Source organism: Rhamphochromis longiceps, linkage group LG16, assembly GCF_057381845.1.
Source record: "Rhamphochromis longiceps isolate RC_006_pf linkage group LG16, R_longiceps_female_GT1.1, whole genome shotgun sequence".
NCBI classification, from domain to species: domain Eukaryota; kingdom Metazoa; phylum Chordata; class Actinopteri; order Cichliformes; family Cichlidae; genus Rhamphochromis; species Rhamphochromis longiceps.
The window spans coordinates 11,874,474-11,893,018 of record NC_140572.1 but is presented as its reverse complement, the minus strand read 5'-3'; the positions used below and the strand labels follow the sequence as shown (position 1 = coordinate 11,893,018).

The following is an 18,545-nucleotide window of genomic DNA, read 5'->3' as shown; positions in this document are numbered from 1 at the left end:
ATAGTTAAAAATGAACAAACTTTATTTTTGTCATACTGTCTGTTCATGTATGTTTGCATATGCTTCAATAAACTGCTGCAATGCCTCAAGACATTTGAATAGTGTCATTTATAACAATATCAAATTCAAACAAGAACAAACAAAGACAATTTCACAAACTAATCTATACTGATATAACTTTCTGAACCCAGGCATTACATTTCCTGCTATGTTTGGAGTTTAGAAGTCTCAAAGTGCTCTCTTTTGAAAAGTAACCTGTGACAAAAGCTATCATGTAGGCGAAGCAAAAATGTTTTCCTCTGAGGTAAAGGGGAATAGAAGCTGAAATGATTAAAAATTAAAAAAATATGCATTTAAAGTACAAACACAGACACATCTTATCACAAAGTCTACAACTGATCAAGACTAGATTACAAATTGTCCACTGGAAGAAGTCTCTGTAAAACAGATTCTGTATCTGCATATGCAGAACAGATCGTCACCAGTGCATGGGCACAGAAGCATAATCTTTATGAAAATTCAAAATGTTTACAATGAAAAGCTGAATAGAGTTTGATCCAGCTCTTTGGTGTGAGCTAAACTGTGACATCCCCTCATTTGTTGTAGATCAGAGGGTGGAGTGCTACGTTATCATCTAAAGGCTACCAGGTTGAGTTAGAAAGCTCTATGACTCTATGGACACTGTTAAGTAGTACCAAAGGCCATATTATTTGTCAGACAGCACCAAAGTCAAGCAAAGTGGCCACATCCCAAAGGAAAAAAACCCCCATACAGTTATTATGAAGGAGAAAGTTAGCTATAGAGACCTGCAAACAGCCTGCTATAAAGTTTGAGATTTTGGGGACTGATTTGCTTTTGGAGCCAGACCCAGGTGGTCGTTTGAGGAACCACCCGGGTCACTGCACCTTTTTTTCAGCCCTGGGGGAGCTACGGTTGGTACTGCGAGTTAATGAAGTGTGTGAGAAAACAATAACAACAATACAGAGAAGCTTCCAATAAAAATAGGGATTCCCTGTGGAATAACTAAAGGAAACAGAGAGCAAAAGTAGGACCCACACCTGAAATTAGCAAAAAAAATGAATAAAACAAAATTTCACATTCTTTCACGTGGTTGTAGTCTTACACTGTGCTCTTACAGTTGTTGCAAAGACAATCAGGCACTTGATACGACCTGCTAACAGCAAGTACTGGGGACCTGTAACTGGTTCAGTGGTTCACTGGCCGTCGACCTTTGACCTCCGCAGGCTTGTTGCATTAACAGCTCTGTTATTGGTCCAATAAAGCTGAAAATGACGCAGCAAACTACAGCAGTGTGTGTGTGTGTGCATGTGTTGACAGCAGTAATGGTTGTCAGATGTTGGAGGAGCTTCCCATGTTAGGGTTGAGTTACAGCCAGCACGCACACACATGCACACACACACACAGACACACACACACGGACATGGTCTCTCTGGGTTTTGTGACTCATGGATCAACAAGCAGATAACTGAGTCAGCCCTTTCCCTTCTATCCTTCCTTCATTCCTTCCTTCCTCCCTTCTTCCTTTCCACCCTCCTCTCACTATTGCTTCCTTCTTCTGCTTTCTCTCCGAAGTGTGTTTTTTCTTCTGACATAAAACCCCTCTCGCATTTGGCAGGAAAATCTTATCAGAGGAATGAACACACACACACACACACACACACACACACACACACACACACACACACACACACACACACACACACATTAACTGTTTCTTGCACAGTGAATGCACATTCCAGTGAAAGTGAAAAAACCCTGCTCATTTTCTCTCCTCTCCACTGTCTGAGAAGCAAAACAAACCCGCAACCTGACTCCGTTGCGTGAATGTGTGTTTGCACCTCTGTCCTTGTGGGATCCAGTGTAAGTTTTGGGACAGACCTCCAAAGGGGTTCAGGTTAGAATGAAGTTTAGGTGCGTGGGAATGCGCTGCTGTCACCGATGGTCCTCACAAAGATAGCCACACTAACATGTGTGCTGAGGGAATGAAAATTTCAGCCAAAAGAAAACTCTTTCTCTCTGTATGTGGACATATTCTTGGAAACTACCAGAATCTTTTCCAACAAAAATAAGACTGCAGCTGTCCACACACACACACACACACACACACACACACACACACACACACACACACACACACACACACACACACACACACACACACACACAGTACAAGGACTGAAAGTAATCTGGAATGATTACTGATTTTGCTACAGAGCCTGAAATTGGAGCTAAAAACGTGAGTATTGCCCTGAGGGTGGTGTTTAAGGAGAAGTCACGGGGGCGTTAAAGGAGAACTGATTTCACATCGCACTCCCATGACACTGTCAGTTTCATGATGGATAGTTTTAAAAAGTAACTGCAGCAGAATCAGAAAAAGTGTCCTTTTTGCTTTCATATGATCTTCTTCCTTGTTGACAGCATTGCCTACATTACCCACAATGCAGTTTCATCTATCAGTGAGATTTAGTCAAAGTCAAATTTATTTATATAGCAGATTTACAGTTTTTTACAGACGCTAGGACACATTTCTCAATACTTAGGTCACTTTTGCAAAACTCTTCACACAATTCTCCTAACTGACCCTCAGCCTGGCAAAGCAGTTCATTTCACATTCAAAATGCACTACAACTACCAAAACACTTCATTCAGGTCTCAAATGAACACATTCCTCCAGAACACTAGCAAAGGTTGACAGCCGACAAACACACTTTGTCACCCACAAAACAATGACCTAAAAAACACTAACAACATGTAGCATTACACAGTGTTTTCCTGTGTAAAACAAGGACACATCTCTGTTTATAATTTCAATATATGTTACTGGAATGAATCAGACATCATGTATTTATGTTTATGTATTTTTATTTTTTTGCACTAAGTAATCCCAAAATACAAGAATTTGTATACACACCATCCACTGATACACATACAATAGTAATGCTAATCTACTCGGTCTCCTCCATTTGGCCACAGGTTCTCATCCACATCACATCTTATGTCATCTAGGGTAATACACCTAGGAAAGAATCTTCTGGCTGCCAGAATTGAAGGAGTTGAAAAATTGAAGGAGTAACAACTGTGTAGATGTTCATCCACAATGAGAATCAGCTGTGGCTGGTTAAACTGCATTGTTAGATTTAAAATATGTTTCAATAAAATATTGCTGTTGGATTTTGCTGTCTTTTCAAGTTTTGCATTGTGTTATTGTTTTGACCATGAGTTTAACAGTTTTGAAAACAGTATGTAAGCACATGCAAAATGTCCTGTCCGTACAAAGCTTTTTGGCAGTTGTTGTGTCTGAGTGAGAAGATGATTCATGAAATTTGAGAGATGTAGTCATTGAATGCATTTTGAGCCAAGACAATGATAACTGGTCCTCAGTTTAGCCCACATAGACTTCTGTTGTGCTCACTGTGTGAGGAGTTTTGCAAATGTGACCTAAGTATTGGGAAATGTGTCCTAGCGTCTGTAAAAAATTGTAAAACTACAACTGTTGACCGAAGTGCTGTACATTTAAGACAATCAAAAATATAAAAACATCCAAGCCACAAAATAAAAGTGGGTTTTCAGACAGGTTTTGAAATTGTCCACTGTTGGGGAGGTCCTGATGTGAAGGGGCAGTTTGTTCCACAATTTAGAAGCAGTCACAGCAAAGGCCCGATCTCCTCTCTACTTTAATCTGGACCTCGGGACAGCCAAGAGCATTCGATCCGCAGACCTCAGTGATCTTGCAGAAGTATACGAATTTAAAACATCAGAAAGGTATGAGCGTGCTAACCCATGCAACGCCTTAAAAACAAATAATAAAATCTTAAAATTAGTTTGAAAACTAACTGGCAGCCAGTGAAAGGATGACAGTATGGGAGATATGTGGTCTCGCTTGCGTGTGCCAGTTAGTAACCGTGCTGCAGCGTTTTGGACCAGCTGCAGTCGGCTAACAGATGACAGACTAACATCAGAGTAAAGTTGCAGTAAACTGTCTCTTTCGCTGGAAAGTGTAGGCAACACCAAAGAGCCAAAAACCTTCTTTATGGCTGGTAGACAAGCTGAAAAAGCAGTTTAATGTTTAATGTAAGTGTGAAGGAGGGCACACATTTTGGGATTTTATCCGTACTTTTATATACTTTAGAGATGTCCTATAGGTAAAGATGTCTGTGAAGGTTCTCAGTCATCCAGGTCATCGTAGTCAAAGGAGCTTGCAAAGAAAAGCGTCTGGACTTCTTTAAGTTGCTTGAAGACGTTTCACCTCTCATCCGAGAAGCTTCTTCAGTTCTAAGGTCAAATGGTGGAGAGTCCCTTTACATGGAGGAAGTGGAAAGGAAGGCTCTTGGCTCTTTCAAAGGAAGAGTACCCAGCCACTGGTACAGATATGTCAAATGGTGGAGAGTCCCAGATATAAACCTAGTGGGAGTTTCCCCCCACAGAGGGACAAAAGGACCCCCTGATGATCCTCTAATCGCCTGAGCCAAGGTGTGAAACTGGGTGTGGGTCCCAATCAGCCAGGGTTTCGGGTGTGTTCATTGTGAAACCTGGCCCCACCTTATCATGCGAATTCCTGAGGTCAGATGGCCCAGGATGTGAGTGAGTGTTAAGGCGTCTGGGAAGGGATCTCAAAACTGGATTATAGATGGCAGAGAGTTGGTGTCGTAAACCCCCGCCTCTGTTCAAAGATGGTCGCTCACAGTGGACATAGATGGCTTCTTTCACTCCTCTTTCAAACCATCTGTCCTCTCTGTCCAAAATGTGCACATTGGCATCCTAGAAAGAGTGTCCTTTATCCTTAAGATGCAGATGGACTGCTGAGTCTTGTCCTGTGGAGGTGGCTCTTCTGTGTTGTGCCATGCGCTTGTGAAGTGGCTGTTTGGTCTCTCCGATGTAGAGGTCTGGGCATTCCTCGCTGCACTGTACAGCATACACCACATTGTTAAGTCTGTGTTTTGGCGTTTTGTCTTTCGGGTGAACCAGTTTCTGTCTGAGTGTGTTGCTGGGTCTGAAATACACTGGGATGTCATGCTTGGAGAAAACTCTCCTGAGTTTTTCTGATACACCGGCTACATAGGGGATGACAATGTTGTTGCGTCTGTCTTTCTTATCCTCCCTCGCTGGTGTCTGGTCTTCTTTTCTGTGTCTCTTTGCTGACTTTAAAAACGCCCATTTAGGATAGCCGCACGTTTTGAGTGCTTCCTTTACCTGTGTGTGTTCCTTCTTTTTTCCTTCAGGCTTAGAGGGAACATGTTCTGCCCGGTGGTGTAGGGTCCTAATTACTCCAAGTTTGTGTTCCAGAGGGTGATGGGAGTCAAAGAGGAGGTACTGGTCCGTGTGTGTGGGCTTCCGGTAAATTTTGATGTTGAGTTTGCCGTTCTCTTCAATGTGCACGGCGCAGTCCAGGAAAGGCAAACAGTTGTCCTTTGTGTCTTCCCTGGTGAACTTGACATCACCGATTTAGGTTATTTTAGTATGGAAATAGTTTAAAAGCCACATCTGTGCGTGTGAATGTCAGATTGTTGATTTACTGACACACCTGCCTACAATTTGATAAAATGTACACAGACAGAGTTTTGTATGTTCAGCTGCCACACATCAGAAGCATTCTGATGTCTTTATAATATGCAAGGCCATGCTGTGTGAAGCAAGACAACAATGAGCTGGAGACGGACAGGAGCTATATTATTTCCATCATAGTGTAATATGTGCTCTGTCACATCACTATAATTAACATAAAAATACTAAGCCAGGAGGTCTCCTCTCTTCAGGAACTCACTCTGCAGGAGGGGGAGATATAGGAGAGGTGGAGGAAGATCTCAGCCTGGTCATCTATTGTCTTATGTAGTGTGGAAGATGAGTGCCGGGCTCTGTGGGGCCAGGCGGCGCTGCTGAACTGTGCCCCGGTCCGGATGGGCCTGGACCCCCTTTCCCTGGTGGGTTGCAGAGTATGGGGGTGCCTACTGGGGTCAGCAGGGGAGCTGGCCCCAGGGAGGGGTCACTTGCCCCTCCCTTCCTTCCCTACCCATCTCCAGCTGCCTCCCTCTTCCCGCTCCACCACAATCACCCACACATGCAGGGCCTTGGGGTAGTTGTTGCCCACCTTTCAATTTTAAATACACGTAGACATTGAGGGCTATCAGGAGGGGCTATGCGCTTACCTGCTGCTCTCTGGCAGGTAGCTCCATGCCCTCCTGGGTTTTAAATGCACCTTAGAACACACATGCATCAACACTACAATGAGCGGGCGGAGGGAGGTTTGGAGTCTTAACCCCCCCCCCCCTCCCCCGTTCTCTGCGGCCTGCTGGAGCGGGGGGGCTAGGAGGAGGAGTTGGCCGTCCGATTGGGGTCTGGAATGTGGGGCCTTCCTGCTGCTGCGGAGTCGGGGCGGTCTGCTTCTCTCCACCCCAGAGAAAAGGGAAACACTACCTGGGTCTGGGTGCAGTTTCCCCCTCCAGGGACAAGGGTACCTAGACCCGGTTTGTAGAGTACGCTTGGGGAGTGTGATCGTGTGTACAGTGTCTCTTTATGTCTGTCTCCACGTTGGTTGAGTGTGGAGTAAGTGCATATGAGAGCATGAGGGTGGGAATGGATGTTTGTATCTGTGTGTGCCTGTATGTCTGTGTCTATATGTCAGGTTGGGTGTCAGGCGCCACCTCTCTGGGGACATCTCAGGCCCTCCAAGGTATGGAGGCCTATCTCCCCCTACCACCACTTCCCCTGCCAGTGGCGGACCCCCTCAGACATCAGTGCGTTGGTGGTTCTTTGTGTCCGGGGATGGGCGTCCAGGTACACACCGGCTCACTCCTTGGCGGCCGCTTATCGGGGCCTGGAGCCTGGGGCTCGCTGGGGCCACTTCGGGGGTGGGGTGCCCCCGGCCTCTCGGCCTGGGGCTCGGTCACTCAGGCACGGCTGGCTGCCGGCGGAGCTCACGGGTGTGTCACTGCAACTCCTCCTGGCTTCTGCTCCGCAGCTGCTGAGTGACCCCTCATCTGGGACTCTCCTCAGCTCTAACTGGGACAGTGGCGCGGCTGCCCCTCTGTTGGTCTTCCTTGGTCTCTTGTGTTCTGGGGGCCTCTGGATGTCTGGAGTTTTGATCTCCTCCATACCTGCTTCATGCCCTGGAGGACGGGGCTGTGGCTCCCCACACCCTCTAGCAGATCATTACATGAAGGAACCTTTTAAAAACAAGCGCGTCCATGCTCACAGGTGTACACACAGGTGATCACACCCACAAACTACACCCTTTTTGGCTCCTACCTCAAAGCACACTGTGTGCTGTCGATCTTACGTGCTGCACAATAATGTTTAATATTTAGTATTTACTGTTATATTCCCATATATCATCATGATGTTGTTTATCCCTTGTTAAATGCTTGTTTTCTTTTTTCTTTCTCAACAGGTGATCCAGGTGATTGATATATGCATTTTATGTCTGCTTATTTTGTTGGTTTTTGTTTTTTTCCCTTTATCCCCGTCCCTCTTCTCAGCTGTTTTTCTTTCCCTCTTTCTTTCTCCCCTTCTTTCCCCCATTCAAGTCTGTCCCGTATTTAGCAAGTGAAAATAAAATAAAATAAACAATAAAAGGTGAATCAAATAGACCATTACGGCAAGGCTGGGATGGTCAATTTGCTAAAGTAAATCCATTGGACATCTTTCTTCGCCTTTAGACAATAATTCTGATGGCAAAAGAGCCAAACGGGACAGGCAAAAATAAATAAATAAATAAAATAAAATACTAAGCCTTGAAAGACTTGTGTTTTATGTATTATTCATTTGATAATTCATTCTAACTGTAGCTCTTTATTTTAACAGTTCGTTGGGCACTGCAACAGATTTGAAGTAGTTTTTCATTAATGCTGCTTAAGAAAAGCAAATATGTGGCTCCCTCTAGTGAAAAAGTAAGAAACAACATCCAACACCAACACAACCAGTCCTTTACTAATTTCCTTGAAAATATTCTGACATTACTTCTGTAATTTTATCATATAATCATATAGAAAAGCATATATTTTGCCATTGTGCTTTAGCTGCATGTGCTCTATATTAAAGTGAGGCAACAAAACAGGAAAGAGGATTTATTCATTTAGTACATAGGAAAAATGAAAAGGATTGCGCTAAAGTCTAAGTTTTTTTGTTTGTTTGTTTGTTTGTTATGCACTTGGTAAATGTGTCATTGTTAAAGTGCACAGGTGAAATTCAGACAGGCAGCAGGTTTCATGTTACACAGCAGCAGCTCACCTCCAGCAGAGTTCCTGACCTAACGGCAACCAAGTTTAGTCGGTATTAGGCATCTGAACCACACTGCATGCCTACTGTGAAAAAAAAGATGACGAAGGGACGCATCTGTTTTTCTTCTGCAAACTGAACCGGATCCTTCGCCTTCTCTGGTTTCTGGCATTTAAGCTAGACTTCCCTGAGAGAAACTAATACAAGCTGAACTGAATTACAACAATCACAGGAAACAGGTACTGTATAAAGATAGTGCATGTTATTACAGAGCATGTATGTGCTGGTTGTTGTTCCAAGGTGAGGAAATTAACATTATGATTAGGTCAGGTTATCCAAAACAAATTTAAGCTACCTAATAAAACAAGGTGGACAGAACCTAAATAGTTGATTTTTAAAAATGATTTGAATTAGATAATAATTTGCATATTTAAATTAGATGTGTTATTTTGCTTATGAAGATGTCAGGGTAAGGGCAGGTAGTCCCTGTGAGCCAACAGCACAGATGGATCTGAGCACTCTCATTTATGTGAGTGAGAATAGGTCTGCATGACCTGCCTGGTCTTCTCTGACACATAGCTCAGGCTGTTTTTAAAAATAAAGCTGGAAATTAAGAAATGGATCCTCTTTAAAAGATAACTAACATTTTTTTGTTCAGCCTGATAGGGAAATTTATTTCTTAACCAAAAGTTTTGACCAGCTCCTGTTAGATGATATGTTCTATCCGGGGCATTTTTTTTTTTTTTTTTAGATCAGAAGTCATGCAGAAATGCAAATGGTGATTCTAAAGTCATAGTTGGGTTTACAAAGTTCAGGGACTTCAAAGCCACAGTCACAACTTTGAGTCTAGGCTGCAGAGCAACTGGCAGATTTTGATATGATAGCCCCGACGTCCTGATGGAGACATAATGTTAGAAGTAGCTCTCTTATAACTGTCCAGCCACACTTAATTCTAAAAGTTATCACAAGAATTTTCCATTTAATGTGTGAAAATTCAATTCTCCAAAAGATGATTCTGTTCGTTTGGACGTAGCGTTTGTGGAAGAAACATTTCTTCCACAAAACGCTACGTCCAGAATCAACTTTTGGAGATCTAATTACCTGGATGATTGATCATGCATCAAGATGCAAATTCAATTCAATTCAATTCAATTTTATTTATACAGTGCCAAATCACAACAACTGTCGCATTCAATGTGCTTTAAATTGTAAGGCAGACCCTACAATAATAAATCAAAAACCCAACAATCATATGACCCCCTATGAGTAAGCACTTTGGCAATAGTGAGAAGGAAAAACTCCCTTTTAACAGGAAGAAATGTCCAGCAGAACCAGGCTCAGGGAGGGGCGGGCATCTGCTGGGACCGGTTGGCCTAAGAGAAGGAAGACAGGATGAAAGACATGCTGTGGAAGAGAGACAGAGATTAATAACAAGTTTGATTCAGTGCAGAGGGGTCTATTAACACATAGTGAGCAAGAAAGGTGACTGGGGAAGAAATACTAATACTGATAGTGCATCATGGGAATCCCCCAGCAGCCTATACTTTTTGCAGCATAACTAAGGGAGGATTCAGGGTCACCTGGTCCAGCCCTAACTATATGCTTTAGCAAAAAGGAAAGTTTTAAGCCTAATCTTAAAAGTAGAGATAGTGTCTGTCTCCTGAATCCAAACTGGAAGCTGGTTCCACAGAAGAGGGGCCTGAAAATTGAAGGCTCTCCCTCCCATTCTACTTTTAAATACTCTCTAGGAAGAAAAACTAACCCAGCAGTCAGAAAGCAAAGTGCTCTAATGGAGTGATATGGTACTATAAGGTCATTAAGCAACAGTGCCTTGCTGTGAGGCAAGAAGGTCCTGAGTTCAATTCCACCATCAGGTTTGCTTGGATTCTCCCCTGAGTTTAACTAATTGGTGTGTGTTATCTGGCTTCACGGATAGATAAAGTTGAATATCATCTGCATAGCAGTGAAAATGTATGCTATGTCTTCTAATGATGCTGCCTAAGGGAAGCATGTATAATGTGAACAGAACTGGTCCTAGCACTGAACCCTGTGGAACTCCATAATTAACCTCAGTGTGTGAAGAGGACTCTCCATTTACATGTACAAACTGGAGTCTATTAGATAGATATGATACAAACCACTGCAGTGCAGTACCTGTAATACCTACAGCATGTTCTAATCGCTCTAATAGGATATTATGGTCGACAGTATCGAATGCTGCACTAAGGTCTAGCAGGACAAGCACAGAGATGAGTCCACTGTCAGAGGCCATAAGAAGATCATTTGTAACCTTCACTAAAGCTGTTTCTGTGCTGTGATGAGCTCTGAAACCTGACTGAAACTCTTCAAATAAACCATTCCTCTGCAGATGATCTGTTAGCTGTTTGACAACTACTCTTTCAAGGATTTTTGATATGAAAGGAAGGTTGGAGATTGGCCTATAATTAGCTAAGACTGCTGGGTCTAGAGATGGCTTTGAATCATCTTCAACATGTGAAGATAAATTGAACAGGATGCAATGACAAAACCAGCAAGGTCACACATAAGGACACAAAAAGGAAATTACTAGCTTTCTGATTTTTGACAGCATAGAAAAGATAGTTTAGCCATATTTGGAAAGTGAAACAGACGTGATAACACCTCTCAAACTGTACCTCTGCAAATTATGTGCTGAAGAGGAAGCAAAATAGGACCCATAACAAAGCCTTGAGGCACACCACACAGTCAAAGTGAGTTGGTGAAAGTATTGTTAACCTGAAATCCAAAGATGGAGGATGATCCATCCAATCACAGCCAGAGTCAATGATGTCAATGTGAACCAAAATGGTCCAGAGTTTTAAGTACACAACTGAATTTAAACTGGACCTTTCTGGGGCATAAGGATCAAAATGGACAAAATAATGAACCAAATAAAATAATTTAGAAGACAAAATAAATAAAATGAAAGATGAACTGCAAAACAGCTGCTTCTTTCTATTCAGTAAACATCAGAAACTGGTGGTGATGTAAGAGTATTGGGGAATCATTGCATGATTGTGCAGTGCTCCGTCAGCATGATTATAGACTGAGTTCTTAACCTGATGGGGAGACAGAAAAGAAATCAAGATCAGTGTCACATGAAACCTCATAGAGGACCTAATTAAAAAGCTTTACAGCAGCTATTAAGACTACTTGTAAGTGATCCAGGGGTTTCTTGTTAAGCCACAGTGTTACATTCATTAAAAATTAAAATTCAAAGAGCTTATTTATGATCCTTAGCTCAAAAGACACGAGCAAACTTAAGGGGAGGTGCTTTCTTATTCAGCTAGTCTGTGTCAGTACTTTCTGATCTTGCTATCCTCTCTGCGCTCCCATTCCGTGTCATCAAAGATGTAAACCCTTTAAATGGCTTGGAAAAATGTGCTTTCTATTCTTCTAAAATGATGCAGGAATTTTACATGACAGCTTGCCTCAGATCGCAGGAAACTGTAAGCCCGTTCGTACACATCCGGTTCTCTAAACAGATGACATGGAGTTATTTGAAATATTCATTTACATTTATCTTTCAGGTGCAGTCCAGGTCAGTCTGAGCATGCAGTCCTTGACCGAGGAGATCCACAATTTCTCTCGGACGCGGCTGAGGAAGCAGTGCACCCGTGTGACCTCACTGAGTGGCCGTCGCATTATCGAGACTTGGAAGGGTTCAACAATCACTGTGGTCGAAGACCCCGCCCCCCCTTCAGAGAAGATGCTGGGATATGTCCCTGACACTTCCTGGGACCTGCAGGTTGGCATTGTCAAGCCCTTCCTTCTACTGGGTGAGTAACCCAAACAAATAACGCTTGTCTGAATACCTGGAAATATTGAAGAGTATGACCACTGTCAACCACTAGGCTGTGATTTCATTTGGTTAAAAGGGGTTCAGCATTTTACTGGCATTTTCCTCTGTTGGACAGCCAAGTGAAAAGCTGAGGTGAGTGGAAAACATGGTGATAGAGGAGGATGTGTTTGGAGGATATGGAAACAGACAGAGATTTTGTGTCTCTTTGGAAACATGTGATTATTCAGCTTGTGCCAAAAAAGTGAGGAAATTAAAAAAACAAAACAATTTTAGATGAATCAACCATCAGTGACTCTACACACAGAGAGAGGTTTAGAGGACAGAAACAGCAGCTAATTTAAGCTGTTCCTATACAACTACACCTGAGTCATAAAGAGCTTCAGCCACATGAAAGACAAAAGTCTGGTAATGGATAATGTGGCCTCCGGCGAGCCCTGATTCAACATTGTAGAGCCAATTTTGGATTACAATAACAGACACCAAGAAAGACTAAATCCACATAGGAACTCCTGGAGACTGGAGCAACACAAAGGCCAAATAATTTGGAAAAAAAATACAAAGGTACTAGGGGGAAGTGCTCCCCTTTTAGAGGCTTTGCTTTGACTGAAAATTACAATGTATAAATACAAATATCCTCAATATTTATTATTAGTTTTTAGCACTTGCAGAACAAACACCTAGATATGAATTTAGGAAGTACAAAAAAATAAGCAGATGAGCCCATCTCCTCTCCCTGTGTCTCCCTGTCCTGTCCTGGATGTCCCCTTCAGCCCAGCAGTGCCGATAACCACTGAGCTCGTAACATGAGCCCCTACATGTGAGGGACGGGAGGAGACGTGACCCCAGAGCTCACTGATTTAGTGGGAGACCATTGATAACCCCATGACCTGCAGTAGATGCTGGGGCATACACACAGCAGGTTTTTCATTCGGCACCCTGGAGAGAGTCAAACCACACACTAACTAGTTTTATGTATGTGTGTGTGCAGGTTCTCAGGATGCTGCACATGACTTTGGCACGCTGAGAAAACACAAGGTGAGCTTCTTTTCCTACAAGCAAGGAGTTCGTTTCAGTCACTACTATCAAAGCAAAATTATGTTTCTGTTCCTGTTTCTCTGACTGTGTAGTCATAGGTAAGCTTCATTTTATGAATATCAGTATTGTGATAGTGAAACATTATCCTCCTCAGGTGTCTCACATCCTGAATGTGGCCTTTGGGGTGGAGAATGTCTTCCCGGACCTGTTCATCTATAAGACTGTCAGTATTCTGGATCACCCCGACACCGATCTCCTCCCTCACCTCCAGGAATGCTGTGACTTCATCCAGCAGGCTCAGACTGAGGTGACATAATTTCTTATGCATGTGTTTATTATTAATGTTAATGTTAAGTTACATGTGGATTTATCTAAAGGATAAATCCATAAATAAATGTATCTATATAAAAGGTGAATTAAAACTAGTATTAAGAGGTGATTAGTAATATTGATTACATTTATTTCTACTCTGAAATTTATTTCTCCTATAATTTCTCCCAGCTGGGTCACACATTGGCCTTAACACTCATATGACTGGGTAGCGTTAGCAAGATTTAAGATTGCATGGGCCCCATGGGAGTTTCTGTTTTTTAAGGGGGCTGCAGCTCTCTTGACTTTGGGAATGGCTGCTATAGACATTAGTATGATAAACATAAATGCTAAAGGACATAACTAACATGTGATCTCATTGCTAACTACATGCTGTCTGTCTGTGGCTTTTACACTGCATGTTTTGAAAACTATTACAGATGATTAAATAGAGAGAAATAAATTTTAAAAAGAAATATTGACGAATAGGCATGGTCTACATAATAAATGAATATTTATATTAATTGTCTATTAAGCAATATTAACAGCAGAGCTGGGTACTTTTGCCGAATGAAGTACTTAGCAAACTAACTAGCTTATGGCAACAAGCAGTCAGATGTAAGGGTTTTAAACTGAGGGATGCATTAACATGCTACAAATGTTTCAACACTTCTTCCTCTCCTTGTCACCTCGTTGTGTTTCCTCTCCTTGTCGCCTCATCCTTGGTTTTAAATAATAGATGGTTAGTTTTGGTCATGTTTTATTCAACTGCTCTCAGATCAGATCTCAGTGTCATACAAGCTTTTAGCAGCGAAGCTCACGACTCACCTTAACATGACACCCCACACACACACTCACACATACACACACATAGAGTCATTACAAAGTCATTAGAGGTGTTTGATTACAGGAAGTCTATGTGTGTGTGCGCGTGTCTGTGTGTATGCGTATCCTCATAATGATATGTTTCTGTGTGTGGTAATTCCAGCTCTGATAATCAAACTGATGCTTTTACTTTGAAATGCAGACTCAAATTACTCGGTGGGCCATCTGGCTGGTAATGACGCTCGATTATGGACGCTGTCATGACGACAGCAACAGCCACAAAGGCATCATGTGACGGGGTTCATGACTGCAGGACAAATATATAAATTAATGTAACTTAATTGATACCAACTTTACTTTAGAGTTTGCATTATGACCTTTATTTTCTGAGAAATTCCTTTTCAAAATTATCTCAAATTCATCATCTATGATGATCCCAAACCCCAACCCGGAGAAAGAAAATATTTTTTTTGCATGCCAGAGTGAGTACTTTCTTTCTCCCCTGATTGCTAATAATTTGGAGACAATATAAAATATCACATATTCTGATGATTTATATTAGAATAATAATCCACATAACGCACCACTGGGTCATCAAATCAGACTTTAATGACTGTTTTTGTAATTTTGTACCTGTTTAGAAATCTTTGTTCAAATTTGGTTGATAAAGAGGTCAGCTTTTTACAACATTGTTGAATGTGTAAAAAAACTGAAATAATCTTAATGGAGAACTGCAACTTTTTCTCCATAGCTCTTATTGTTTCTCTGCACGTTGGTCAAATCAGCTGATTTGACCAGTGAGTGCTCAGCCTGGTAACTGAGACACAGCTTATGGTGTACACCTTTCACGCGAAGGAAGATACAGACTGCAAAAGAGAAGCTAATGTGCATCCACAGACACAAACAAACAAACAAGCCTATTAACTAAAGCGCTCGTTGGAGCGTGAAGATCAGCCTGGACATCCTGACGTCAAAGCAAAGGCTCTGATCCGCTGTTTTGAATGTGGTCAATCAGGAAAAGTCAAAATTAAATATTATTAAAAACAACAACAACAACAAAACAGCGAAAGAACAGGCAGAGAGAGATGTTTAATTAGAATTATATTCTGTCAGTGAATATAATTTAATATTAATTTTCTTGTCTCTAATGCAAAGAATAAGGTGCCAAGATTAAGTTCTTTCTTTCAAATGAATAGATTTAAATAAAAAAAAACAATGACATAAAATTTAAATTCTGTTCGTTAAAGTTAATGACAGAAAAATTACATCTCACTTTAGTTTACAGCATGTTACATTAAATACTTTAAGAACATGAGATCATGAAACAAGACGGGGGTCTGTGGTAATGAAACTGTTATCGTGGCCCTTTTTGTTGCCACCATGTCCAAGTTTACAATACAAAAGCTTTTAGAAGAAGTTATAAGGAGAAAACTGACCAGGGATCTGTCTGTGAACATGATTCACTGGTGTTTTTAAGTGCAACAGACAAACAAACATACAAACTAAGGATTAAGGGAAAAATCAGACACTGGGTTGCACTACAGGCATTATTAGTATTGGGGCAATGGCCCAAACAAAGCCTATTTCTCCTACTGCTACTAGAAAGTGCTCAACTCAGGTGTGACTTCACTTCCAAAGGTAAAAGCATTACAGCATAAGACAATTTTACACCGGTTTTATTTTTTTAGACCTCAAGCTTGATCTTTTCCTGATTGAGCGATTTGGGACCCCTCCTGGACCACTCCTGTGTGACTTTTTTCAAGCATGTTCCACCAGGAGCAGGGCCTGGGGTAAACCCAGAAGATGTTGGAGAGATTACATCTATCGGCTGGCTTGGTAACGCCTCGCTGGCCTTAATAAGCTGAAGAAAATGAAAGGACGAATGTAATATTGATCTTTTATAAATAGTCTATAATGTTCTTTGTGGTAGGGGCAAAGAACCAACAACACCACAAAGTTGAAAGAGGAACACACAATAAAGATTGTTTCACTGTCCCAAGTGAAAGTAGACAGCAACAACATGTGGATGTTGGCCTGTAAAGGTCTGTCTGTTACCTAGGGATTATGAGAACTACTTTTTCACAATTAGATACTAATCAAGTAGTTTTTAGAAGCTAAACTTAACCAAGCTGTGGGCAAAGATGAAAGAGTGTCAAACAGGAGCTGTGCCTTCATCACCCCACATGCCTATGGAGGAGGACTGTTACGAAATAAGAAACGCACAACATGACCTTATTAGGATATTTTGCCCCAAGTGGCAAAGAATGGAATATTGATCTTTTATAAATGATGTGGTTTTAATATTATTATTTTTGTGCGTATCTCCATTAGAAAGGCGTGGTGTTGGTCCACTGCAACGCTGGGGTGTCACGTGCACCCGCTGTGGTCACTGGCTACCTGATGTCATGCGATGGCCAGTCTTTTGATGCTGCCCTCTCATTGGTCAAATCAGCTCGGCCCACCTCCTCACCAAACCCCGGCTTCCTGGAACAACTGCGGAATTACAAAACACCAGCAATGAATGGGTCCTGAAGTACAAAGACAAAATGTTACTTTAATTACAATACTTTAGTATAAAAATATATTTGGGATAATTACAATGTATGGTCTGTTTTTTTTTAAGGAGAAGAGGGGTGGCTTATACAGAGGTACCATCCAATTAAACTTATAAACTCATTATTCATCAAAATTTCCAGCATGTTTTCTCTCTTTCCTCTTCATTGAGGCATGATTTACGTCTTTGTGTTTTATTTTTGAGGGCGATGTCTTTGTGCTTGAATGCTGTCATTTAGATTTGTATCTCTGGGGGAAATTTATTTTGACCCATCCTTATTGTTTCGGAGTGGTGGGCAGCCACAAACTCCAGAGTGTTATTTCTAACCAGAATTGAAAATAAATAAATAAGTGAATACAGATGTCAATGACTGAAACAGAAATGCTTGTTGTAACTTTTTTGCAGTTATGGCTTTGAATATGGAAGCAACAGTAACAATTTTTTTGTCATACCTGTAGAAAACAAAACTGAACTAGAGAATACAGGAAACTAAACCAATTAACAGAGCACACAGCTGAGTACGAGGGAGATTGCAGACATAAATACACACAAGGGCAAACGAGGGAACACACCACAGGAGGGAACACAGCTGAACGTGATCTAACTAACGAGATGGGGAAACAAAACTGAACATGGCGCACACTAGACAGATGACACGGAAGCTGGGAGGCAAACAGTAGCCTTTGTCTACTGCAGCATAACTAAAGGAGGATTCAGGGTCACCTGATCCAGCCCTGACTATATGCTTTAGCAAAAAGGAAAGTTTAAAGCCTAATCTTAAAAGTAGTCAGTGTTGGGAAGATTACTTCTTCAACAGATTACAGAATACATGCCCCAAAATGTATTTTGTAACGTATTCAGTTACGTTATGCAATGAGAGTAACGTATTCTGAATACTTTGGATTACTTAATATATTATCATGCTTTTTACAACTACATGAATGTACCACTGCTGTGTGATTTATTACTATTGCTGGAGGTCCGCGGCTCCGAACCGTAGTAAAGGGACCTCTGGCTAATACATCGGTTCTGTGTTGGACTCATAGCTGAAAAATAGCTTTACTTTGTTGTCTGGGTCAAGTTTCAGACAGAGAGGCGTTGAAAGGCTGCTCCAACGGAACTTATTGTTTCAGAGGAAAACAGGAACACGGTGTACAGTCGAGTCTTAATAGCTTACTTGCAACTGGGCTCGTCAGGCACTCTTCTTGGCTGCAGTGGTTATTATTATATTTACATGCTTCCAGCTCCCGTTTCTGCTCGATGACAACTTCTGCTTTTCCACTTTCCTTTTTCTCCCTCCTCGCGCTCACAGACACATAATGAGTATGGCAGTCCATTCTCCAACATGTATGACGTTGCGGAGCCTTTAACTCCGCAACGTCATACATGTTGGCCAAGATATAAAGTAAGAGGCAACTAATTTGTTACAGTGACAAATCAATGACATGCAGCTTTCAGTGGCTTCAAGAGGTTTTAAGAATTTTTATGACAGAACACAGTTTTAGATGAAAGGAGAGGGATTGGTTTCATTTTATGTCTTAAACGATGCTTATTTTTAGATTTCATTAGACAAGTACTGCTTGCCTTGCTTGCCCTGACCTGACGCCAGCTTGTCACTGTGTATACAGATTTATACCCCCAGAGCTTGAGTAATACAAAAACATGCACACATAAGCACACACACACACCAAGGACCCACTTGCTTGAAAGGGTAAACGATCTCCACTCCCCCGAGAGAGTCAGTGAGCTTAACAACATCTGGGAAGAGCT

At 41.7% G+C, this 18,545-nt stretch overlaps 1 protein-coding gene across 1 annotated transcript; it reads left to right on the top strand.

The window, feature by feature from the left end:
• The first annotated feature begins 8,319 nt into the window (after positions 1–8,319).
• Positions 8,320–17,099, top strand: LOC146650705 (dual specificity protein phosphatase 19-like). Its single transcript, XM_085385119.1, has 5 exons — positions 8,320–8,471; positions 11,781–12,029; positions 13,041–13,087; positions 13,242–13,394; positions 16,553–17,099. The coding sequence occupies exons 2-5, from the start codon at positions 11,804–11,806 to the stop codon at positions 16,751–16,753; spliced, it is 627 nt and encodes a 208-aa protein (XP_085241245.1). The 5' UTR covers positions 8,320–8,471; positions 11,781–11,803; the 3' UTR covers positions 16,754–17,099.
• Positions 17,100–18,545: the final 1,446 nt, after the last annotated feature.